The 25,545-nt window shown below is 45.2% G+C and overlaps 2 protein-coding genes across 2 annotated transcripts in view; both read left to right on the forward strand.

Annotated features, from left to right (window-relative positions):
* Positions 1 to 23,180, forward strand: LOC112635532 (GON-4-like protein). The gene is made up of 8 exons (XM_025403727.1): positions 1 to 89; positions 6,228 to 6,426; positions 7,259 to 7,345; positions 8,564 to 8,735; positions 11,139 to 11,283; positions 12,814 to 12,964; positions 21,104 to 21,220; positions 21,912 to 23,180. Exons 1-8 carry the CDS (start codon positions 13 to 15, stop codon positions 21,990 to 21,992), a joined length of 1,029 nt encoding a protein of 342 aa, XP_025259512.1. The 5' UTR covers positions 1 to 12; the 3' UTR covers positions 21,993 to 23,180.
* The window catches only part of LOC112621341 (UPF0577 protein KIAA1324-like), a 13,188-nt gene continuing 9,913 nt past the window's right edge, over positions 22,271 to 25,545 (forward strand). Inside the window, exons 1-3 of the mRNA XM_025380766.1 lie at positions 22,271 to 23,315; positions 23,501 to 23,591; positions 25,249 to 25,354. Coding sequence (XP_025236551.1) covers positions 22,271 to 23,315; positions 23,501 to 23,591; positions 25,249 to 25,354 — 1,242 coding nt within the window. The remainder of the gene's footprint in view (positions 23,316 to 23,500; positions 23,592 to 25,248; positions 25,355 to 25,545) is intronic.

The raw sequence follows: 25,545 nt of genomic DNA on the forward strand, positions 1-25,545 counted from the left end.
GGATTCTCCAACATGGAAGATGACGGCCCAGAAGAGGAGGAGCGTGTGGCTGAGCCTCGACCTAACTTTAACACTCCTCAAGCTCTACGGTAGGCTAGTTGAAAGACCTTGAGATTTGGAATAGAGGAAAAGTTTATTTCTGAAAAGGTTTTCAAAAGTTGCAGTTAACAATTTTTCATCCCCAACCAACTTCTGTTACTGATGTAAGGATGCAGAGCCCTGTCAGGAGTTAGGTGTCAGGTGAAGTCTCCTTGGTATGGGGCAGTGCAGCTGTAGGCCAAGCTGTATCTGTTTGGGAAGGGAGAAAAAACAGTAGCTGGCATCCATATCCACTTCTCCAGGTGAGTGGTGCTGGAGAGGTATGTAGGAATTTATGTGGCCAGACACACAAACTACCCCATATTGTAATATCGAGTCTGTCCCTTTCGTTCTTTTTATGTGCCATTAATATTTGCTAAATGTGACTGAAACTTTGTTAGTCACCTAGGCATTAGTGGAGCAAACCCTGAAGCACCTGCAGTAAGGAGTCTGAAACGTATGTGCTGACGTTTCTACCTGAGGTTGGCACTTGTGTTACAGCATCCAGAAAGTAGAGGCTTTAATTTTTTCCTCATTTTCTGGTGGATTTGCATCTGCACTTTATTCTATTGTTATCCATTGCGAGTAGCAGCATATAGTCATTAGATGGATGGCTAGAGATCAGGATGCATTTTGTGCTGTAAGTGGAACTAAGCAAAGAGAATAGACCCTCTTAATTAGTCATGTGTCCTAACAGCATTACTACCCAAGTAGAATGCTTGGGATTTATCTGAAAGCTAGACCTTTAGGGATTTTCCAGTTTAGTAAAAAAAGATAAGATATGCCAACCAATGTCTAAAAACTAGAAATACCAGTAATTCTCCATTACAACAAATATCACAGTACAACTACATCAAAAACCTCAAGATTGCTAAGTCAGTATTTGACCCATTATTTTAAGTTACAGCTCATAGAACAAAATTCCATTCTGCTATGAATGGAACCATTCATCCTGGGAACATATAATGGGATTTGATCTATAAATGTGTTTTGGTTCTGCTGATCAACTCTTTGTAACTTCTTAAAATTTGGGAAGTATAGGCCGGGCGTGGTGGCTCACGCCTGTAATCCCAGCACTTTGGGAGGCCGAGGCGGGGGGATCACCTCAGGTCAGGAGTCGAGACCAGTCTGGCCAACATGGTGAAACCACATTTCTACTAAAAATACAAAAATTAGTCAGGCATGGTGGCGGGTGTCTGTAATCTCAGCTACTCGGGAGGCTGAGGCAGGAGAATTGCTTGAACCCAGAAAGCGGAGGTTGCAGTGAGCTGAGATGACAGACTGCGTGTCAGACAGAGACTCTGTCTGAAAAAAAAAAATAAGTAAAATGTGTAAAGTATAGAAATAATTTAAAACTCCTGTTAGAATTCAGTTACCTTCTGGTATTCAGTAGAATAGTCATATATCATCTCATGGTGATACATTCTGTGAAATGTTATCATTAAACGATTTCATCATTGTGTAAATGTAGAAAGCACTTGGATAAACCTTGATGGTTTAGCCTACAGCATACCTAGGCTATACGGTATAACATATTGCTCCCAGGCCACAAACCTGTATAGCATGTTATTCTGCTGAATACTGTAGGCAGTTGTAACACAGTGGTAAGTACATATGTATGTAAACATAGAAAAGATACAATAATCTTATGGAACCACCTCTGAATATGTGGTTCATTGTTGACTGAAACATTATGTGGCACATGACTGTACTTGGGCAGTTGCTGCTTTTCTTTCGGTTGCAAATGCAAACCTGTTATAATCTTTGACTCAATAAAGCATCCTGGATTCTGTAAGTCCATAGATAGTAAAAACATCTTAAAACACAATAAAGAAGAGAGAAAAAAAAAAGAACAAAACAAAAACCCTGGGCAAGTGAGTTATCTGTGCCTCCCTTATCAGTTATCCAAGTAATATTTATTAAAAGCAGGTGCAAGGCCACGTGTGGTGACTCACACCTGTAATCCCAGCACTTTGGGAGGCTAAGGCGGGCAAATCACCTGAGGTCACGAGTTCCAGACCAGCCTGGTCAACATGGTAAAACCCCATCTCTACTAAAAATATAAAAATTAGCTGGGTGTGGTGGCACGTGCCTGTAATCCTAGCTACTTGGGAGGCTGAGGCAGGAGAAACGCTTGAACCTGGGAGGCAGAGGTTGCACTGAGCCGAGATTGTGCCACTGCACTCCAGCCTGGGTGACAGAGTGAAACTGCCTCTCAAAAAATAATAATAGGCCGGATGTGGTGGCTCACACCAGTAATCCCAGCACTTTGGGAGGCCAGGGCGGTCAGATCACGAGGTCAGGAGTTTGAGACCAGCCTGACCAACATGGTGAAACCCCGTCTCTACTAAAAATATAAAAATTAGCCAGGCATGGTAGCACACGCCTGTAATCCCAGCTACTCAGGAGGCTGAGGCAGGAGAATCGCTTGAACCCAGGAGGCAGAATTTGCAATGAGCCAATATCACGCCACTGCACTCCGTCCTGGGAGACAGAGACGCCGTCTCAAAAAGAAAGAAAGAAAAAAATAATAATAATAATTATAGGTCGGGCGCAGTGACTCGCGCCTGTAATCCCAGCACTTTGGGATGTTGAAGCGGGCATATTACCTGAGGTCAGGAGTTCGAGACCACCCTGGCCAACATAGCAAAACCCTGTCTCTACTAAAAATGCAAAAAAATTAGTCGGACGTGTTGGCAGGTGCCTGTAATCCCCGCTACTTGGGAGGCTGAGGCAGGAGAATCGCTTGAACCTGGGAGACAGAGGTTGCAGTGAGGCAAGACCGCTCCATTGCACTCCAGCCTGGGCAACATGAACGAAACTCCATCTCAAAAAAAAAAAAAAAAATTAATAATAATAATAAATACAACTACGTGCAGGCTATGTTTCCATTACCTACTTTTTTATGCTTCTGGGCTTCTGTTCCTTTAGTGGTAGTAGTGCAGGTGATCAGGTTTTCAGTTCTCAGAAGATTGTATAAGACAGTCCCACAGGCTTTAGGTTTTTACCCTGTGCTGCCCAAACCCACAGTAAATACTATAAAAGAAAGCATAATTTTTATCCCCAATAGATAAATGATAACTTTTTAAAATTAACTATTGAAAACATTTATCTATTGCTGTAATATTGCAGATGACTTGAAATATGATAACCTGCTTGTTGTAGCTACATCAACAGGTCTTATCCTGATTGCATAGGGTATCAGCACGTGCTTAATCATTTAAGTATCTTATTCTCCTTTTATTTCAGAACTGTCATGCTGGGTTTTTCCATTTTTGCTTCAGCCCTGGAAACAGTCTCTCAGGAGGGTAGGGGTGGGAAGTTAGAGTTAGGAACCTTAGAAGAGGAATTTATTTGTTTATTCTGTTCTGTTCTATTCTATTCTATTCTATTCTATTCTATTTTTTTGGAACAGAGTCTTGCTGTGTTGCCCAGGCTGGAGTGCAGTGGCGTGATCTCGGCTCACTGCAACCTCTGCCTCCTGGGTTCAAGCGATTCTGCTGCCTCAGCCTCGCGAGTAGCTGGGATTATAGGCACGCATCACCACAGCCGGCTAATTTTTGTATTTTTTCGTAGAGACAGGGTTTCACCATGTTAGCCAGGCTAGTCTCAAACCACTGATCTCAAGTGATCCACCTGCCTTGGCCTCCCAAATTGCTGGGATTACAGGCGTGAGCCACCACGCCCGATTGTTTCTTGACCTTTTAATAATTGTCATTCTGACTGGCAAGCCTTGCTTTCTTAAACAAGTCAAAAATCTTCTAGCATGAAGCAGGAAAAGGATATACTAAAATAAGTAATGGTAGTTCACATGAACAGAACTGAGTGGTTAGTTCAAATATTACCCTACTGCTCTCCATGAAGGTATTTTCTCTTAGCCCTTTAAATTCCTCTTCCTGGCTGGGTGCAGTGGCTCCCACCTGTAATCCCAGCAATTTGGGAGTTCGAGGTGGGTGGATCACTTGAGGTCAGTCATTCGAGACTAGCCTGGCTAACATGGTGAAACCCTGTCTCTACAAAAAATACAAAGATTAGCTGGCCGTGGTGATGCATGCCTGTAATCCCAGCTACTCAGCAGGCTGAGGCAGGAGAATCACTTGAACCCGGGAGGCAGAGGTTGCAGTGAGCTGAGATCATGCCACTGCACTCCAGCCTGGGCAACACAGCAAGACTCCATTTCAAAAAATAAATAAATAAATAAATAAGCAAATAAATTCCTCTTCTAAGGTTCCAAACCCTAATTTCCTACCCCTACCCTCCTGAGAGACTTTTTTCAAAAACTTAGCATGTCAGTTCTGAAGTAAAAGGAGAATAAGATACTTAAGTAATTAAGCATGTGCTGATACCCTATGCAGTCAGGATAAGATCTTTTGGCCAGGCGTGGTGGCTCACGCCTGTAATCCCACCACTTTGGGAGGCCGAGGCAGGTGGATCATGAGGTCAAGACATCGAGACCATCCTGGCCAACATGGTGAAACCTCGTCTCTACTAAAACTACAAAAATTAGCTGGAGCGTGGTGGTGCATGCCTGTAGTCCCAGCGACTTGCGAGGCTGAGGCAGGAGAATCACTTAAACCAGGGAGGCGGAGGTTGCAGTGAGCCGAGATCATGCCACTATACTCCAGATTGGCATCCGAGTGAGACTTCGTCTCAAAAGAAAAAAAAATCTGGCCGGGCGCAGTGGCTCAAGCCTGTAATCCCAGCACTTTGGGAGGCCGAGACGGGCGGATCATGAGGTCAGGAGATCGAGACCATCCTGGCTAATACGGTGAAACCCCGTCTCTACTAAAAAATACAAAAAACTAGCCGGGCAAAGTGGCGGGTGCCTGTAGTCCCAGCTACTCGGGAGGCTGAGGCAGGAGAATGGCGTGAACCCGAGAGGAGGAGCTTGCAGTGAGCTGAGATCCGGCCACTGCACTCCAGCCTGGGTGACAGAGCAAGACTCCGTCTCCAAAAAAAAAAAAAAAAAAAAAATCTGTTTATGTAGCTACAACAAGCAGGTTCTCATATTTCAAGGAATCCCCAATATTATAGCAATAGATAAATAAGAAAATGTAGTATTCCACCATGGAATACTATACAGCCATAAAAAGGTATGGTATCACGTCCCTTTCAGGGACATGGATGGAGGTGAAGCCATCAGCAAACTAACATAATAACAGAAAAACAATACCGCATGTTCTCACTTATAAGTAGGAACTGAACAATGAGAACACATGGACGCAGGGTGGGGAACAGCACACACTGGGGCCTGTTGGGGGGGTGGGGGAAGGGAGAGGATCAGGATAAACTGCTGATGCAGCTGGGCTTAATACCAAGGTGATGGGTTGATAGGTGCAGCAAAACACCAAGGCACACGTTTACCTGTGTAACAAACCTGCATGTCCTGCACATGTATTCCCAAACTTAAAATTTTGAGGGCCAGCCATGGTGGCTTACGCCTGTAATCCCCGCACTTTGGGAAGCTGAGATGAGTGGATCATGAGGTCAGGAGATAGAGACTGTCCTGGCTAACACAGTGAAACCCCATCTCTACTAAAAATACAAAAAATTAGCTGGGTGTGGTGGCACGTGCCTATAGTCCCAGCTACTTGAGAGGGTAAGGCAGGAGAATCGCTTGAACCCGGGAGGCAGAGGTTGCAGTGAGCTGAGATCGCACCACTGCATTCCAGCCTGGGCGACAGAGCGAGACTGTGTCACAAAAAAAATTAAATTTTGAAAAAAAAAATGCAAGGCAGTGCAGCCTGAGTGGATAGCGAAATGGGACAAGCTGAACCTGGGATGGGAATAACAAGTAAATGAGGGAAGAAATGAGAATGATGAGTTCCCACCAGCTCCTTGGCTGCTTTCTTACCCATATATTTCTCTGTTCCTAGCATTTTGATTTTTTCTTCATTTGTATATTATTTAGAAGAGGAATTGTAGAGGAATGGGATGGAATGTAATATAGAATCATCATATTTGATGCATGCTAACTACTTTGGGAAAAGATTTGTATAAGGCTGGGAGTTTGATTGTTGACTAAAGTGAGTTGTCAGATTAGAAGACAATGAAAATTGTTCAGGTTCTTTGCTCATCATTAGAACAAATTGGATGTGTTGTGGACCTAGGGAAACACTCAAATTCAGTCATCTCCCTGTTGGGAATAGGTTTGAGGAACCACTGGCCAACTTGCTGAATGAACAACATCGGACAGTGAAGGAGCTATTTGAACAGCTGAAGATGAAGAAATCTTCAGCCAAACAGCTGCAGGAAGTAGAGAAGGTTAAACCCCAGAGTGAGAAAGTTCATCAGACTCTGATTCTGGACCCAGCACAGAGGAAGAGACTCCAGCAGCAGATGCAGCAGGTAAGACTTTTCTTGGTCATGTTAATATTGGATTATACCAAGGCCTAACTCTGAGGCCAGAAATTAACAGCTTTGTAAAAGTCAGTGATAGTTATCTTACCACCTGCTAAAACCATAGTATCTTCACATCTAGGAGCTCGAGAAGTCATCATGTTCATGCCCTATGGCTCAAGGAAGAGAGCATACAAGGATACTAATGGTATTCAGAAATACAGATTTCAAAGAGTCCTTAGTAATCCATTCTGAAATTTAACAACCTTCACTGTGAGAAGTAGGTTTTTTTTTCCTTTTTCTAATCTCAGTCCCTCTGGATTAAGATTAAGCTTCCTCTCATTCTGTCATTTTGTTCAAGGGAACATGTCTGAGAGATTTATGCCAAGATTCTATGTTGTTCTCATACTCCTTTCAGAAAGCAAAATATATGTGATAAAGTTGCAAACATCTTAGTTATTGTCTCTCTGGGGGCTGGGTTATGGTGACTCACACCTGTAAACCCAGCACTTTGGGAGACTGAAGTGGGAGGATTGCTTGAGCCAGGGAGTTCAAGAGCAACCTGGGCAACATAGTGCGACCCTGTCTCTACAAAAAATAAAAATACATTAGCCAGGCATGGTGCCATGCACCTGTGGTCCCAGCTACTCAGGAGGCTGAGGTGGGAGGATTGCTTGAGCACAGGAGGTTGAGAGGGCGTGGAGCCATGATTGCATCACTGCACAGCAGCCTAGGTGACAGAGATCCTGTCTCCAAGAAGAAAAAAAAAAAAAAATCTCTCTGGGTTCCTGAAATGACAGTGTGGCAACATGTCACTTCATTATTTTCTTTCCATCCCCAGCACGTTCAGCTCTTGACCCAAATCCACCTTCTTGCCACCTGCAACCCCAATCTCAGTCCGGAGGCCAGTACCACCAGGATATTTCTTGTAAGTTTCCAAATATCCCTAACTCTAAAGACTAGAGTGTGAAATTAGCTTGGCAGGTTATTTCTCACAGTTATTCACTGATCATAATCTATATTTATTCTTCTCTCTTGGGTGTTTTTGATTGCTTTGCCTACTTTCTGTTAAGGCTTCCTGTATTTGCTGAGAGAACATAAGCCACTGATTCCCATGAAAGGACAAGGAGTGTATTCAATTTTCTTAGTACTGTCCTTCTGATATTTTTATTGAATCCTCCTTATCTTTAGATCCAAACTAACTTCTTAGGTTTTTTGGTACCACTGTTCCTTTTATAGATGTTGAGACTGGGCACGGTGGCTATCCCTGTAATCCCAGCACTTTGTGAGAGGCCAAAGCAGGCAGATTGCGTGACCCCAGTAGTTCGAGACCAGCTGGGGCAACATGCTGAAAGCCCATCTCTACAAAATACAAAAATTAGCCAGATGTGGTGCGTACCTGTAGTCTCAGCTACTTGGGAGGCAGAGATGGAAGGATAGCTTGAGCCTGGGAGGTAGGGGTTGCAGTGAGCTGAGATCGCGCCACTGCACTCCAGCCTGGGCGGCAGAGTGAGATCCGGTCTCAAAATAAATAATAAAATAAAAGTAATAGTCCTAATTCTTGGCTGGGTGCAGTGACTCATGCCTGTAATCTCAGCACCTTGGTAGGCTGAAGTGGCTGGATCGCTTGAGGTCAGGAGTTCGAGAACAGCTTGACCAACATGGTGAAATCCAGTCTCTACTTAAAATACAAAAAATAGCCGGACATGCTGGAGGGCGCCTGTAATTAATCCCAGCTACTTGGGAGGTGGATGCAGAAGAATCGCTTGAGCCTGGGAAGTGGAGACTTCAGTGAGTCAAGATCGTACCATTACACTCCAGCCTGGGCGACAGAGCGAGACTCCGTCTCAAAAAAAAAAAAAAAAAGAATCTTCATTCTTCATAATCTTCATTCTAGTTCGAGAACTAGACCGTATATTCCTTAGTGTTTCTCACTAAGTCTAAAAGTAAACCAAGAATACAATCCCTGAATATCTGGGAACTCAGGTGTAATCTTAACAGAGTAGTTTATTGTGAAAGACTTTATGATGATTTTTACCTGTTTTTATCCTGTAGTAGGAAGGTCAGCTTCTCATTTAGATTCTGAAGGCTACTGGTATTAATTATCTGGAATTGTCTTAGATCTTCTTGTGTCCTGTTTTCCCAGAAAGAGCTGGGAACCTTTGCTCAAAGCTCCATCGCCCTTCACCATCAGTACAACCCCAAGTTTCAGACCCTGTTCCAACCCTGTAACTTGATGGGAGCTATGCAGCTTATTGAAGACTTCAGCACACATGTCAGCATTGACTGCAGCCCTCATAAAACTGTCAAGAAGACTGGTAGGAGACAGATGTGTCAGCTTTAAATTTTTACTTGCGGTGAGAGGTGGTGGGAATCTTATCCCATAGATAACTTCCTAGGATACTTGCCTAGGAATGGAGGACACAGGACATTTGTAATTTCTTTCTTCTCTCTTTTATCCTCCCTTCGTACTCATTATCTGAGTTCTAGAATTACATGATAATCTCTGGGCCTGGGTAAGGCATGGAGGCAGTGGACAGTATAGGAATATGGGAGGTAGAGATCTGAAGCTCAGTGCTAAGAATTTGACTACAGCAATATGAGGGGTATTAGGAGTCAGATCAAAATAAACTGGGGCCTGGTAAAGATGAAAGTCAGGTGGTAAAGTTTGGTCATGTTTAGCTTTTTACTCTCTTCATTAAGATCAACTAACTTGATTTACCATAATGATTCTATCATAGGTGATGTCTCCATTCTGAATGAAATGTCTTGCAAGTTAGGCACGTTAGAGATTGTACATTTGCCATATTCAGTATTTTTTAAAAATTTGCCGGTTTAGATTCTACCTTGCATTGGTTTAATATTTTTTGAGAAAATATTTGCTGTTTGCTTAAGCAAATATTTGCTTCTGATTTGTTTGCTGATTTAGTAAATTACTTGTGGTTTGTTCTGGATTTGGGTTTGTCTTTGGATGCTATTTTAAATCCCTGAGTCTTATCATTAAATTGAATATAGTTGAATTTAAGTGTACTATATCATAGACACAGATCCCAAACTACTTTAATAGCTATGTTAAGTGATACAAAATGGTAATGAAAATGTGATTTAATACCAAATTATAGTATTATCTTACACATCTGGTGACCTGTTGCTTTCTTCTGGGGATATAAAAATAACACTTATGGAAGGAGAAATACGGATATAGTAGTTTTGTCTTTAGAATTGCAGAGGTTCCTGAAAGTGAGAGACTGAGAGAGGGAGAGAGAAATGAATGAGACTGAATTGTCTCATTCCTTTTATGGTTCTTTTGTTCCCAACCTCAGGAGGAATCTGGGAGAACTTAATGCAAGTTAAGTAAAAATCAAATAAAAGTAAAATTTGGAATACCAGATTTGTGAGGGAGATTAAAGAAGTTGGAATCTTTTTTGTGTGTGGTTTTTTTTTTTTTTTAAGATGGGGTCTCGCTCTGTCACTCAGGCTGCAGTGCAGTGAGGTGATCTCGGCTCACTACAACCTCTGCCTCCCAAATTCAAACAATTCTCCTGCCTCAGCCTCCGGAGTAGCTGGATTTATAGGTGCGTGCGAACATGCCTGGCTAATTTTTGCATTTTTAGTAGAAATGGGGTTTCACTATGTTGGCCAGGCTGGTCTTGAATTCCAGACCTCAGGTGATCCCCCTGCCTCGGCCTCCCAAAGTGCTGGGATTACAGGCATGAGCCAGCATGCCTGGCCTAGAATTTTATCCTGGAAGAAAAAAAGCATTGTTGAAGGTCTATTATCCTTCAAAGATTTAAAGGGGAAAGGAGGTAAAACATTTTTGAGCATACACTATGTGACAGTTATTACTAGGTACTTTTTAAGTGTTTGTTTTACTTTGTGAATAAAGTGTTACACGTAAGAAAGAGTAAGAGAGGCCAGGCTCAGTGGCTCACACCTGTAATCCAGCACTTTGGGAGGCCGAGGCAGTCGGATCACAAGGTCAGGAGATCGAGACCATCCTGTCTACAGTGAAACCCTGTCTCTACTAAAAATACAAAAAATCAGCCGGGCGTGGTGGCAGGCACCTGTTGTCCTAGCTACTCAGAAGGCTGAGGCAGGAGAATGACGTGAACCCGGGAGGCAGAGCTTGCAGTGACCCGAGATTGCGCTACGCACTCCAACCTGGGTGACAGAGCCAGACTCCATCTTAAAAAAAAAAAAAAGAACAGCCGGGTGCGGTGGCTCAAGCCTGTAATCCCAGCACTTTGGGAAGCTGAGACGGGTATCACGAGGTCAGGAGATCGAGACCATCCTGGCTAACACGGTGAAACCCCGTTTCTACTAAAAAATACAAAAAACTAGCCGGGCGAGGTGGCGGGCGCCTGTAGTCCCAGCTACTCAGGAGGCTGAGGCAGGAGAATGGCGTGAACCCGGGAGGCGGAGCTTGCAGTGAGCTGAGATCCAGCCACTGCACTCTAGCCTGGGCGACAGAGCGAGACTCCGTCTCAAAAAAAAAAAAAAAAAAAGAGAGTCAACTTTTATAGCCATTGAATGGGCCTTCATTTAGACATAATGTTAGTTGAAGAAAGACTGTGGAAACTCTTTGGGGAATGGTAGGCAGATGGGAGGGAAATCCAGTTAGATAAGGACAGCTCTACCTAAATGCAGAAATGCATTCACAGGCTTTTTGAAGCCCTTTTTTTTCCTAGAAGCTGATTTATCCGAGATTTATTTTCTTATAGCCAATGAATTTCCCTGTTTGCCAAAGCAAGTGGCTTGGATCCTGGCCACAAGCAAGGTTTTCATGTACCCAGAGTTACTTCCAGTGTGTTCCCTGAAGGCAAAGAATCCCCAGGATAAGATACTCTTCACCAAGGCTGAGGACAAGTAAGTGTTTACTCTGGGGGATCAAAACAGCAGAATATCCCAAGGAGAAGACATAGTTCCTTTGAGGAGTTTAGGGGAAGTAAGATTTGTATAATAAAACATGGACACAAAAGACAAAAGGAAGAGCAGTATAGATGAGCAGATTCCTCTAGGACGTGCTTGTTTGTGCCAAATACTGCTTTCTGGGGGATGTCACACACATTTTTAAATTGTTTTAGACCGGACGTGTTGGCTCCCATCTGTAATCCCAGCACTTTGAAAGGCCAAGGCAGGAGGTTCACTTTTAGTGTTATTTATTTAGAGACAAGATCTTACTCTTTTATCCAGGCTGGAGTGCAGTGTTGCAATCACAGCTCACTGCGGCCTTGAACTCCTGGGATCGAGCAATCCTCCTGCTTCAGCCTCCATGGAGTAGCTGGGACCACAGGCGTGTGCCACCATACATGGGTAATTTTTTGTGTACAGGTGAGGGTCTCTGTTGCCCAGGCTGCTCTTGATCTCCTGACCTCAAATGATCCACCCACTCGTGGCCTCCCAAAGTCCTGGGATTACAGGCATGAGCCACCGCGCCCATCTAGATTATGAACATTTGTATGGCTCTTTGTGTGTACTGCCACACTGTTATCAGCAAATATGTATATATGTAACCATGATTATATATGTTATGTTAGAGGATAGTATTGGTGCCAGTTTAATTTGTCTGACAGGGTACTTATTATTCATTTTATATTTGTTTTATTAGGATCATTTTCCTTCCCATGTATTCTCTTTGAACTTCCTTTGTATTGTTAATATACAGCTCATCACGATCTGACATTTATTAATGATTTATGACGTTTCTCTTGCTCCTACTTAATTGTGAACTATTTGATTCTTATTCATAGTACTTAATCACTACTCACTAAATACCTGAAATTTTCTACTGAGTAGTCACCAACTTATACAAGAATTAGTTGTCAAAAAAGTAGATTGGCCAGCCATGGCGGCTCACACCTGTAATGCCGGCACTTTGGGAGGCCGAGGCAGGAGGATCGCTTGAGGCCAGGAGTTCAAGATCAGCCTGGGCAACAAAGTGAGAACTGGTCTCTACAAATAATGAAAGAAAACATTAGCTAGGCATGGTAGCAAACGTTTATGGCCACAGATACTCAGGAGGCTGAAGTGCGAGAATCAATTGAACCCAGGCATTCAAGGCTGCAATGCACTGTAATCATGCCACTGCTCTCCAGCCTGGACAACAGAGCAAGATCCTGTCTGAAAAAATGAAAAACTAGATTGGGCCACACGCCATGGGCTCATGATTGTAATCCCAGCACTTTGGGAGGCTGAGACTGGAGAATCGCTTCAGCTTAGGAAGTAGTGGCTGCAGTGGGCTGCAATTGTGCCACTGCACTCCAGCCCAGTTAACAGAGTGAGACCTTGTCTTAAGAAAAAATGAGAAAAAGTAGATTGTAAAATGTGTTAGTCTGGGGAGGCCCTTTAGAAGGAAGGACTGTGAAGTGAGATTTAGTGTCATTGCTCCTTTCTCAGTTTGTTAGCTTTAGGACTGAAGCATTTTGAAGGGACTGAGTTTCTTAACCCTCTAATCAGCAAGTACCTTCTAACCTGCAAGACTGCCCGCCAACTGACAGTGAGAATCAAGAACCTCAACATGAACAGAGCTCCTGACAACATCATTAAAGTGAGTGTTTCCTGCATGCGCCATCCATGCACCTCACTAATACATATCCGTTCTTTCCTCTTGTAATTCTGAAAGGAAAGAAGAACCTTATTTTATCTTAAGCTAATTTCTCCTACTTATACACTAGATGAATTCCCCTGTTGCCTTTTCAGGGACATTGACTCTTTCATTACGTTCCTCTGGAGTATCTTCATCCTGTTAAAAGATTTCATAAATCCATGTTTCCCTGTAATAATTCTCTTTCTTGAACTTTTTTTTTTTTTTTTTTTTTGAGATAGAGTCTCGCTCTGTCGCCCAGGCTGGAGTGCGGTGGCGCAATCTCGGCTTACTGCAAGCTCCGCCTCCTGGGTTCACGCCATTCTCCTGCCTCAGCCTCCCGAGTANAACTTTTTTTTTTTTTTTTTTTTGAGATAGAGTCTCGCTCTGTCGCCCAGGCTGGAGTGCGGTGGCGCAATCTCGGCTTACTGCAAGCTCCGCCTCCTGGGTTCACGCCATTCTCCTGCCTCAGCCTCCCGAGTAGCTGGGACTACAGGCGCCCGCCACCACGCCCGGCTAATTTTTTTGTATTTTTAGTAGAGACGGGGTTTCACCGTGTTAGCCAAGATGGTCTCAATCTCCTGACCTCGTGATCCGCCCGCCTCAGCCTCCCAAAGTGCTGGGATTACAGGCGTGAGCCACTGCACCCGGCCTCTTTCTTCAACTTTCTAGAAATGATATGCAGTATTCCACTTACATGTTTTGGGGTTTTGTTTTGTTTTGTTTTTTGGTCAAATGTAATCTTGTACTGTCACCCAGGCTGGAGTGCAGGAGTATAGTGACATGATCCTGGCTCACTGCAGCTTCCACCTCCCAGGTTCAAGTGATTCTCCTGCCTCAGCGTCCCAAGTAGCTGAGATTACAGGCGTGCCCACAATGCTTAGCTAACTTTTTGTATTTTTGTGTGTTGGCCAGGCTGGTCTTGAACTTCTGATCTCAAGTATTCCACCGTCTTGGCATCCCAGAGGCTAGGATTAAAGACATAAGACACTGTGCCCAGCCTATATACTTTTTCTCAGCTCTGTGTTTGTTTGTATGTATGCATGTATTTATTTATTTATTGAGATGGAGTTTCGCTTTTGTCGCCCAGGCCCAGCCTATATACTTTTTCTCGACTCTTTTTACTTATCGATTGATTGATTGAGATGGAGTTTCGTTCTTGACCCCCTGGCTGGAGTGATGGCACAACCTTGGCTGACTGCAACCTCTGCCTCCTGGGTTCAAGCGATTCTGCTGCCTCAGCCTCCCTTGTAGTTGGGACTACAGGCCCCCACCACCATGCCCATCTGATTTTTGTATTTAGTAGAGTCGGGATTTCACCGTGTTGGCCAAGCTGGTCTCGAACTCCTGACCTCAGGTGATCCATCTGCCTTGGCCTCCCTAAGTGTTGGGATTACAGACGTGAGCCATCACCCCCGGCCTTCTTTTTTATTTTGATATTTATTTATGGTTTGTTTTTTGTTTGTTTGTTTAGAGACTGGTTTTCACTTTGTCATCCTGGCTGGAGTGCATGGGCACAATCATAGGTCACTTCAACCTCAAACTTCTGGGTGATCCTTCCACTTCAGCCTTCCGAGTAGCTTGTACTACAGGTGCATGCCACCAAGGCTAGCTAATTATTTTATTTTGTGTGAAGACAGGGTGTCATTTTGTTGCCCAGGTTGGTCTTGAAGTCCTGACCTCAAGCAGTTCTCTTGCCTCAGCTCGGCCTCCCAGAGTGTTGGGATTACAGGTGTGAGCCGTGATGCCCAGCCTTTGGTTTTGTTTTGTTTTTGTATTTTTCTTGAGACAAAGTCTTACTCTCCTGCCTAGGCTGGATTATAGTGGTATAGTCATAACTCACTGCAGCCTGCTCAAGCATTCTTCCAACATCAGCCTCCCAAGGAGCTGGGATTATATGCATGAGCCACCGTGCTTGGCCTTTTTTTTTTTTTTTTGACAGAATCTCTCTCTGTCACCCAGGCTGGAGTGCAGTGGCACAATTTTAGCTCACTGCAACCTCCGCCTACCAGGTTGAAACAGTTTTCATGCCTTCGCCTCCTGAGTAGCTGGGACTACAGGCATGCACCACCACACCTGGCTAATTTTTATATTTTTAGTAGAAACATAATTTTACCATATTGGTCAGTCTGATCTTGAACTCCTGACCTCAGGTGATCTACCCACCTCGACCTCCCAAAGGGCTGGAATTATAGGCATGAGTCACTGTGCCTGGCAAAAAAAAATTGTTTTTTTCTTTTTTTTTAGAGATGGGGTGTCCCTGTATTGCCCAGGCTGGTCTTCAATTTTTGGCCTTAGGCAATTCTCTTGTCTCAGCCTCTAATTGGTACTTCCTGGTGTATTGGATTTAGGCCTTATTTATTAACCATAAACCATGGAAGCCAAAGATTTACCTCTCTCCTCACTCCCTTTCTCCTACCACAAGCATGCACATTTTATGCTCTCCAAACTCCTCACTAGTAGTTATGGAACAATTTTGGTTAGATTGTATTCAGGATTTACATTGTAAGATTTTAAGGACTGTCGGCCAGGTGCGGTGGCTTATGCCTGTAATCCAGCACTTTGGGAGGCCGAGGCGGGTGGATCACGAGGTCAGGAGATCGACACCATCTTGGCTAACACAGTGAAACCCTGTTTCTACTAAAAATACAAAAACTTAGCCAGCCATGGTGGCGGGCACCTGTAGTCCCAGCTACTCGGGAGGCTGAGGCAGGAGAATGGCGTGAACCCAGGAGGCGGAGCTTGCAGTGAGCCAAGATCGCACCACTGCATTCCAACCTGGGCGACAGAGTGAGACTCCGTCTCAAAAAAAAATACAGATTTTGAGGACTGTATAAATGCTCTTCACAGCTCAACTATGTTACTGTGATACCTTGCCTTTTCTGCTGAACATTTTGTTTCCCAGATCATCTTTTGGTGTGTTCAGGCGTTCTAGATATTCTGTCACTTTCATCATGAAGAAATTGCTCCCTGAGCCCTTTGATACTATTCCACTCTAAGAGGTTGCTCTCCAGGTTGCTGCACTGATGTCTTCTTGGGCTTTTTCTTCACCATCATCCTGGGAATTCCTTTGGCCTCATACTGTGTTAGGTCCTCTTATTTCCTGAATTCCACATCTTTGCTTTTGCATTACTTCTTTTTTTTTTTTTTTAGACATAGTCTTGCTCTGTCCCCCAGGCTGGAGTGCAGTGGCACGGTCTTGGCTCACTGCAACCTTGGTCTTGGTCTTGAACTCCTGGCCTCAGGGGTCCAGCCGCCTCAGGCTCCCAAAGTGCTGGGATTACAGTCGTGAGACACCATGCCTGGCCTTGTTTTTTATTTTGTTTTGGGTTTTTTTTTGAGACCTTTGTTGCCCAGGCTGGAGTGCAAAGTCGCAATGATCTTGGCTCACTGCAACCTCCGTCTCCCAGGTTCAAGCAGTTCTCCTGCCTCAGCCTCCCGAGTAGCTGGGAAAATAGGCACATGCTACCACGCCTGGCTAATTTTTTGTATTTTTAATAGAGACGGGGTTTCACTGTGTTAGTCAGGATGGTCTTGCTCTTCTGACCTCTTTTTTTTTTTTTTTTTTTTTGAGACTGAGTCTGGCTCTGTCGCCCAGGCTGGAGTGCAGTGGCCGGATCTCAGCTCACTGCAAGCTCCACCTCCCGGGTTTACGCCATTCTCCTGCCTCAGCCTCCGGAGTAGCTGGGACCACAGGCACCCGCCACCTCGCCCGGCTAGTTTTTTGTATTTTTTAGTAGAGACGGGGTTTCACCGTGTTAGCCAGGATGGTCTCGATCTCCTGACCTTGTGATCCGCCCGTCTCAGCCTCCCAAAGTGCTGGGATTACAGGCTTGAGCCACCGCGCCCGGCTTCTTCTGACCTCTTGATCCACCCGTTTTGGTCGCCCAAAGTGCTGGGATTATAGGCGTATTACTTTTTACTTTAGTGGAACACATTCCAGTAGCTTTTTTTAAAAAATTTTTTTTCTGAATTTTTAAAAATTGAGTTGAGGGGTTCTCAGTTTTTTTGCCCAGGCTGGTCTCAAACTTCTGGGTTCAAGTGATTCTCCTGCTTCAGCGTCCCAAAGTGCTGGGATTATAGGCATGAGCCACCCTGCCTGGCCCCATTCCAGTAGCATTCTGAGGGAGAGTGCTTTGGAAGGGAATTTTCACATTTAAACCATCTCTATTCATGGTCTTTTGATTGTATCAATGTCAGTTTCCTCATTTTTGTTTGTTTGTTTCTTTTTTTGAGACAGAGTCTCACTCTGTTGCTCACTGCAGCCTCTGCCTCCTGGGTTCAAGCGATTCTCTTGCCTCAGCCTCCTCAGTGGCTGGGATTGCATGTATGTGCTACCACAGCCAGCTAATTTTTGTATTTTTAGTAGGGGTGGGGTTTTACCATGTTGGCCAGGTGATTTCGAACCCCTGACCTCAAGTGATCCACCCGCCTCGGCCTCTCAAAGTGCTGGGATTACAGGCGTGAGCCACCACATACACCACGTCTGGCCAGTTTCCTGGTACTAATATTGTACTGTGTAACTTGTTCATATGTATCACTGTTGTTACTATGTAACATAAAAACATTATATTGGGGCCGGGCGCGGTGGCTCAAGCCTGTAATCCCAGCACTTTGGGAGGCCAAGACAGGCAGATCACGAGGTCAGGAGATTGAGACCATCCTGGCGAACATGGTGAAACCCCGTCTCTACTAAAAAGTACAAAAAAACTAGCCGGGCGAGGTGGCGGGCGCCTGTAGTTCCAACTACTCGGGAGGCTGAGGCAGGAGAATGGCGTGAACCCGGGAGGCGGAGCTTGCAGTGAGCTGAGATCCGGCCACTGCACTCCAGCCTGGGCGACAGAGCGAGACTCCGTCTCAAAAAAAAAAAAAAAATTATATTGGGAGAAACTGGTTGAAGAGTACATGGGACCTCTTGGTACTATTTTTTGCAATTTCCTATGACTCCGTAATTATTTCATAATAAAAGGAAAAAAATAATACTCTCCTCTGTCACTATATCTAGAATTCTAGGTAGGAAATAATTTTTTAAGAAGCTTTTAAGGGCTTCACTTCATTTTCTTCTAGCTCCTACTGTGGTGCTTAGAAATTTCATGCCATTTAATTTTTTTTTTTTTTTTCTGAGACAGGGTCCCACCCTGTTGCCCAGTCTGCAGCATGACTCAATCATGGCTCCCACCTAATTTTTTTTTTTTTTTCTTTAAGACATGGTCTTGCTATGTTGGCCAGGCTGGTCTCAAACTCCTGGCATCAAGTGATCATCCTGTCTTGGCCTCCCAAAATAATGGGATTATAGGCATGAGCCACAGCCCCATTTTTTCTCAACCTCTGACAGCATGCAGATTTTTCCTTTGGCTTCAATATTTTGAAAATTCATGATAATATGCCTTAGTATTTGTCTATTTTTATCCATGGTTTTTTAAGTTCTCTTTTTTTTTTTTTTTTTTTTTTTTTTTTTTTTAAAGAGACACAGTCGGCCGGGCGCGGTGGCTCAAGCCTGTAATCCCAGCACTTTGGGAGGCCGAGACGGGCGGATCACGAGGTCAGGAGATCGAGACCATCCTGGCTAACACGGTGAAACCCTGTCTCTACTAAAAAAATACAAAAAACTAGCCGGGCGAGGTGGCGGGCGCCTGTAGTCCCAGCTACTCCGGAGGCTGAGGCAGGAGAATGGCGTGAACCCGGGAGGCGGAGCTTGCAGTGAGCTGAGATCCGGCCACTGCACTCCAGCCTGGGTGACAGAGCAAGACTCCGTCTCAAAAAAATAAAAATAAAAAAAAAAATAAAGAGACACAGTCTCGCTCCATCACCCAGGCCGGAATGCAATGGCATGATCTTGGCTCACTGGAACGTCCGCCTTCCGTTTCAAGCAATTGTCCTGTCTCAGCCTCCCGAGTAGGTGGGACTACAGGTGCTCACCACCACACCCTGCTAATTTTTGTATTTTTAATAGAGACGGGGTTTCACCTTGTTGGTCAGGATGGTCTGAAACTCCTGACCTTGTGACTCACCCATCTCGGCCTCCCAGAGTGCTGGGATTACAGGTGTGGTCCACCATACCCGGCCTATCCATGGTTTTAAGGCACACATGATAAACCTTATTCTTCTGCAGAAATAGTTTTGTTTTGTTTTTTGTGTGTTTTTTTTTTTTTTTTTTTTTGAGATGGAGTCTTACTCTGTCTCCAGGCTGGAGTACAGTAGCATGATGTCGGCCCACTGCAACCTCCGCCTCCTGGGTTCAAGTGATTCTCGTGCCTCAGCCTCCCGAGTAGCTGAGATTACAGGCAGGTGCCACCACAGTTAGCTAATTTTTGTATTTTTGGTAGAGACGGGGTTTCACCATGTTGGCCAGGATGGTCTTGATCTCCTGACATTGTGATCTGCCTGCCTCAGCCTCCCTAAGTGCTGGGATTACAGGCATGAGCCACCGCGCCTGGCCAGAAGTAATTTTTGTTTAAGTTTTAGTTTTGTGTAATTTGTCGTGTACATCTTTGTACTTTTTTGGGGGGGCTGGGGCAGGGGTCAGGAATGGAGTCTTGTTCTGTCACCCAGGCTGGAGTGCAGTGGTGCAGTCTCGGCTCACTACAACCTCTTAATTCCTCGGTTCAAGCGATTCTCCTACCTCAGCCTGCCAAGTAGCTGGCATCACAGACGTGCACCACCATGCCCAGCTCATTTTTTTTTATACTTTTATTAGAGACAGGGTTTCGCCATGTTGGCCGGGCTGGTCATGAACTCCTGACCTCCAGTGATCCATCCTCCTCGTTCTCTCAAAGTGCTGGCATTACAGGCATGAGCCACCATGCCCAGCCCTTTGTATGTTTTTTAATGTAGGATGTCATTATTTGTCCACTTGACTCTCTCCCACTGGTCTGTAAGCTCCATGAGAGCAGGAATTGCTTCCCTTATGTGTGTGCTTAGCTTTTAGCACAGTGCCTAGGATATAGAAAACATCCTGTATATGTTGGATGAACAGATGCTTATTGTCAGTGGTTTAAGTTCAGTTCTTATCTTCTTTTTTTTTTTTTTTTTTTTTTTTTTTGAGATGGAGTCTCACCCTGTTACCAAGACTGGAGTGCAGTGGCGTGATCTCGGCTCCCTGCAATCTCCACCCTACCACCCCCACTGCCGGGTTCAAGCGATTCTTTTGCCCCAGCCTCCCAAATAACTGGGATTACAGGCACCCACCACCACACTTGGCTAATTTTTGTATTTTAGTAGAGACAGAGTTTCACCATGTTGGCCGAGCTGGTCTCAAACTCTTAACCTCAAGTGATCTGCCCGCCTCAGCCTCCCAAAGTGCTGGGTTTACAGGCGTGAGCCACCATGGCCAGCCTATTTACTCTTAAAACTGAACTGCCTCGGTGTTTTTTTTTTTTTCCCCCCTTCTGATGCCCGTCACACCATCATCTGCTTAAAATCTTTGATGTGTCCATTTTATAGATCACAATGCTGTCTTTGCAGCTGTTGAGCAAGAACAAATCTTACATAAGATTGCTCTGAGCATCTGCTTCCTTTTCTCTCTGTGACCTAAACTCTGTCCTTCCTGGCAACCAGAATGGAGATCATCATTCAGAAAATATTGAATAACGGGCCGGGTGCGGTGGCTCACGCCTGTAATCCCAGCACTTTGGGAGGCTGAGGCAGGCAGATCACAATGTCAGGAGATCAAGACCATCCTGGCCAACACGGCGAAACCCCGTCTCTACTAAAAACACAAAAAATTAGCCGGGCATAATAGCAGGCACCTGCTACTCGGGAGGCTGAGGCAGGAGAATGGTGTGAACCCGGGAGGCGGAGCTTGCAGTGAGCCAGGATCGCGCCACTGCACTCCAGCCTGGGCAACAGACTGAGACTGTCTCCAAAAAAAAAAAAATACTGAATAACTATAAAATCTTTAAATAGAGATTAATTTGAAATGTACAAGTATTCAGCATATGCTATTTATATGTGTGTGTTCATGGATGTTTGTGTATGTAGTTTTGTGTGTGTGTGTGTGTGTGTGTCTCTCTCGATCCACCACCCACCCCATTCACCAGCCTGACAGAGGACAACAGTGTTTCCAAAAGGAATGTAACTCATGCGCATTTTTTTCGTGTTAAGTTTTATAAGAAGACCAAACAGCTGCCAGTCTTAGTAAAATGCTGTGAAGAGATCCAGCCACATCAGTGGAAGCCACCTGTAGAGAGAGAAGAACACCGGCTCCCATTCTGGTTAAAGGTACAACCCTCTTCCTCAAAGTCTGTGGGAGGCAAGTCACTGAAAGTTCTGAGAGAATATCAAGGGCTTCCTTAATCTACTAATGCTTTAGTTGTAGAATTAGGACTTCAGAAATCTTCCTCATTCACCTTTCTTCCCTTACTTTTCTGCCCTTCTCTGAGTGATTCTACATTTTCAAAATAATAGGTAAAATAATAATTTGCTAAAGGAAATTCACAGAAGTTTCTAAAGTATGTAATTGGAATGTGGTCTTTGTAGATTTGATATGCAGAGAGACTTTTCTTGGAAAGATGCCTTGAGCTTGTCTAAGGTCCCTAAAACCTAGAAAGCCCTATTATTTTTCCCAAATTCTTTTTTTGTTGTTGTTGTTTTGTTTTGTTTTGAGACAGAGTCTTCCTCTGTCCACCCAGGCTATGGTGCAATCTTGGCTCCTCGCAACCTCTGCCTCCCAGGTTCAAGTGATTCTCCTGCTTCTGCCTCCCCAGTAGCTGGGATTCCAGGCACATGCCACCACACCCAGCTAATTTTTGCATTTTTAGTAGAGATGGGGTTTCACCATGTTGGTCAGGCTCGTCCTGAACTCCTGACCTCAAGTGATCTGCCCACTACAGCCTCCCAAAGTGCTGGGATTACAGGCGTGAGTGACTGTGCCAAGCTTCTTTTTCCCAAATTCTGACATATGCTGGATCAGAGTGTTCTTGTTTCCAATAGGCCAGTCTGCCGTCCATCCAGGAAGAACTGCGGCACATGGCTGATGGTGCTAGAGAGGTAGGACATGTGACTGGAACCACTGAGATCAACTCAGATCGAAGCCTAGAAAAAGACAATTTGGAGTTGGAGAGTGAAACTCGGTACCCACTGCTATTGCCTAAGGGTGTGGTCCTGAAACTGAAGCCAGTTGCCAACCGTTTCCCCAGGAAGGCTTGGAGACAGAAGCGTTCATCAGTCCTGAAGCCCCTCCTTATCCAACCCAGCCCCTCTCTCCAGCCTAGCTTCAACCCTGGGAAAACACCAGCCCAATCAACTCATTCAGAAGCCCCTCCGAGCAAAATGGTGCTCCGGATTCCTCACCCGATTCAGCCAGCCACTGTTTTACCGACAGTTCCAGGTGTCCCTCCACTGGGGGTCAGTGGAGGTGAGAGTTTTGAGTCTCCTGCAGCACTGCCTGCTATGCCCCCTGAGGGCAGGACAAGCTTCCCTCTGTCTGAATCCCAGACTTTGCTCTCTTCTGCCCCTGTGCCCAAGGTAATGCTGCCCTCCCCTTCCCCTTCTATGTTTCGAAAGCCATATGTGAGACGGAGACCCTCAAAAAGAAGGGGAGCCAGGGCCTTTCGCTGTATCAAACCTGCCCCTGTTATCCATCCTGCATCTGTTATCTTCACTGTTCCTGCTACCACTGTGAAGATTGTGAGCCTTGGCAGTGGCTGTAACATGATCCAGCCTGTCAATGCGGCTGTGGCCCAGAGTCCCCAGACTATTCCCATTACCACCCTCTTGGTTAACCCTACTTCCTTCCCCTGTCAATTGAACCAGCCCCTTGTGGCCTCCTCTGTCTCACCCTTAATTGTTTCTGGCAATTCTGTGAATCTTCCTATACCTTCCACCCCTGAAGATAAGGCCCACGTGAATGTGGACATTGCTTGTGCTGTGGCTAATGGGGAAAATGCCTTTCAGGGCCTAGAACCCAAATTAGAGCCCCAGGAACTATCTCCTCTCTCTGCTACTGTTTTCCCCAAAGTGGAACATAGCCCAGGGCCACCACCAGCAGATGCAGAGGGCCAAGAAGGATTGTCAGAGAACAGTGCCTATCGCTGGACTGTTGTGAAAACAGAGGAGGGAAGACAAGCTCTGGAGCCGCTGCCTCAGGGCATCCAGGAGTCTGTAAACAACTCTTCCTCTGGGGATTTAGAGGAAGTTGTCAAGATGGAACCTGAAGATGCGAGAGAGGAAATCAGTGGATCCCCTGAGCGTGACATTTGTGATGACATCAAAGAGGAACATGCTGTGGAATTGGACACTGGCGTCACAAGCGAGGAGTTGAACAGTGCTAGAGAGGTAAAGAAACAGACAGTCTTACAGAAGGAAGAGGAGAGGAGTCAGCCAGCTAAAACCCCTTCATCTTCTCAAGAGCACCCTGATGAAGGAACCTCAGGGACNTTCAGTGGTGGTTCTGGGCGCCTCAAAAGATGGTGTCAAACCTTCCTTTCGGAGTGTCGTCTGGGTGCACATTTGCCTTGCACCCAAGAGCACAAGGCATTAACTCTTCCCTTTCCTTTTCAGGCTGGGAGGTGGCTGGTGATCACATTTACACAGTTGCTGGAGCCTCAGACAATGACTTCATGATTCTCACTCTGGTTGTGCCAGGATTTAGGTGAGGAATCCAAAGCACAGGGGAGTCCAGGCCAGCGTGGCCATATCCGATTCCCACGTATTTTGGAATCTTGTAGAGGAGAGGCCTTCTGGGGTTGTGTTTCATTTCATTTCAAATGTCAGTTGAGAACAGAGGGCACAGTCATATTTGACCAATGTAACCAAATGCTAATACGTTTTTCAAGTTGCTGTCCGTGTTGATTTACCAACTGCTCTCTCATTCCGTATAGCTTCTCCCTCCATTAGCCACATGCTATTCCAATTTTTTCACCACACAGCATCATTTAAGATTAGAAAAAATAAAATAAAAATAAAAAATAATACGGTCAGAAATGTCCGTAGCCAGTTCATCATTATTTGGGGCAAGAAGATTGGGAAGGACTGTTCTTATTATATTTGTCCCCATATCCCAGGATGACGTAGGGCAACAGGAAAATTTGTTTCCCACTAAACAAACACACAAACACACCTCCTGGCAGTGTGGTATGGTGGAAGGAACACTGGACTGGAAGACAGGGCACTTGTGCTTTGCTGTTTACTGGCTGTGCGACCTTGGGAAAAGTCACTTCACCCGTTCAGGCTTCGGGACCCTCATCCATAAAACCAGTGTGTGATTTAGGACTCACTGAGGTTGAGATGGTTTTTCTAGCCCACTGGTTAACACAACTGCATAGAGATAAGCTGAGAACTGGAGGTCCTCAGAATTCAGGAAATGGCTAAAGCCAAAAGGAAAGCCGTGAATGAATTTCCAAGGCCAAAGTGAACTCTTCTGCCCATATGTGCTTTAAGATAAGGGGCAGCCACTGAATGTGCTTCCCTAGTGCCAATCTGATGCCTTCATTCCCTCCTTCGAGGTCCCTGCTTCCCATCCCTGGGATGGTGCTCAGTTTGCCTTCCCTTAACATACATTACTCAGAGCTGGCCAGATAAAGCCTGTATTTGGAAGGCGAGCAAACTTTTTAGGCTTTTTTGGAATAACACTCAAAAAGTACTTTCCAATTTGCAAATCTCATCATCACAGTAAAGTGCTGCCTCATCCCCACTACCACCCCAGTCTGCCTGGGCACGGCTCTCTCTTTCCAAAGGAGGACCAAACTGAGGACTTTGCTGGATCACAAATTCCGCTCCTTTAACCCCGGCAAATCTCCCCAGTGCTGGAGAGAGAGCTGCTGAGCAAATGTCGACAATTTACAGTCTTAGGATAGAAGTGCTTCTCAAACTTAAATGTGCGCACGAATTGCCTGGGAATCTATTAACATGCAGATTCCGATTCACTGGCCTGGGAGGAGCCTGAGGTTCGGCAGTTCTAATAAACTCGGGGAGATGGCCGAGCTGCTGGTCTGTAGACCATATTCTGCTAGTGAGGTGATACAGCATTTTTAAAGGACTACCACATCTGTCATGCATTCAGGTCTCCCTGCAATGATGGCAGGTAGGTGAGAAAGATATTTCATCACCTCCATTTCACAGATGAGGAAACTGTGGTTTGGCTAGGTCAAGGTCACATAGCTAGGAGGGCACAATTGGATTTAGTCCACACACTTTCCATCATACTCAGAACCTAACCCTGTCCCCCGGCAGACCCTCTGCTGTTGTCTGGGCTCTTCAGTAAGTACTGCCTGGCCTCTAGAACTGACTTTTAATTTCTGCCCCTATAGACCTCCGCAGTCGGTGATGGCAGACACAGAGAATAAAGAGGTGGCCAGAATCACATTTGTCTTTGAGACCCTCTGTTCTGTGAACTGTGAGCTCTACTTCATGGTGGTACGTTTTCCTTTCTTTGCCCGCTAGAGGGCCTCCAGGGGAGGGTTACCCCGTCTGCCCCATTGGTGTGTCCACGTGACTGACACCCTCCTTGTAGTGATTCCACAGAGGAAAGGCCCAGACTGACCGGCAGGGACTTCACAGTTTAACAAGGGTCTCACCAACCGTGATGGCACCTGGGATGGCAGCCA

This window comes from Theropithecus gelada, chromosome 1, assembly GCF_003255815.1.
Source record: "Theropithecus gelada isolate Dixy chromosome 1, Tgel_1.0, whole genome shotgun sequence".
NCBI classification, from domain to species: domain Eukaryota; kingdom Metazoa; phylum Chordata; class Mammalia; order Primates; family Cercopithecidae; genus Theropithecus; species Theropithecus gelada.

What these genes read in the sequence shown, in the direction of transcription:
- LOC112635532 (XM_025403727.1), top strand. Translation starts at nt 13, where the DNA reads ATGGAAGATGACGGCCCAGAAGAGGAGGAGCGTGTGGCTGAGCCTCGA. An exon ending in AACACTCCTCAAGCTCTACG is followed by an intron (nt 90 to 6,227) that starts GTAGGCTAGTTG and finishes TGTTGGGAATAG; the next exon opens with GTTTGAGGAACCACTGGCCA. An exon ending in TTCACCAAGGCTGAGGACAA is followed by an intron (nt 11,284 to 12,813) that starts GTAAGTGTTTAC and finishes CTCCTTTCTCAG; the next exon opens with TTTGTTAGCTTTAGGACTGA.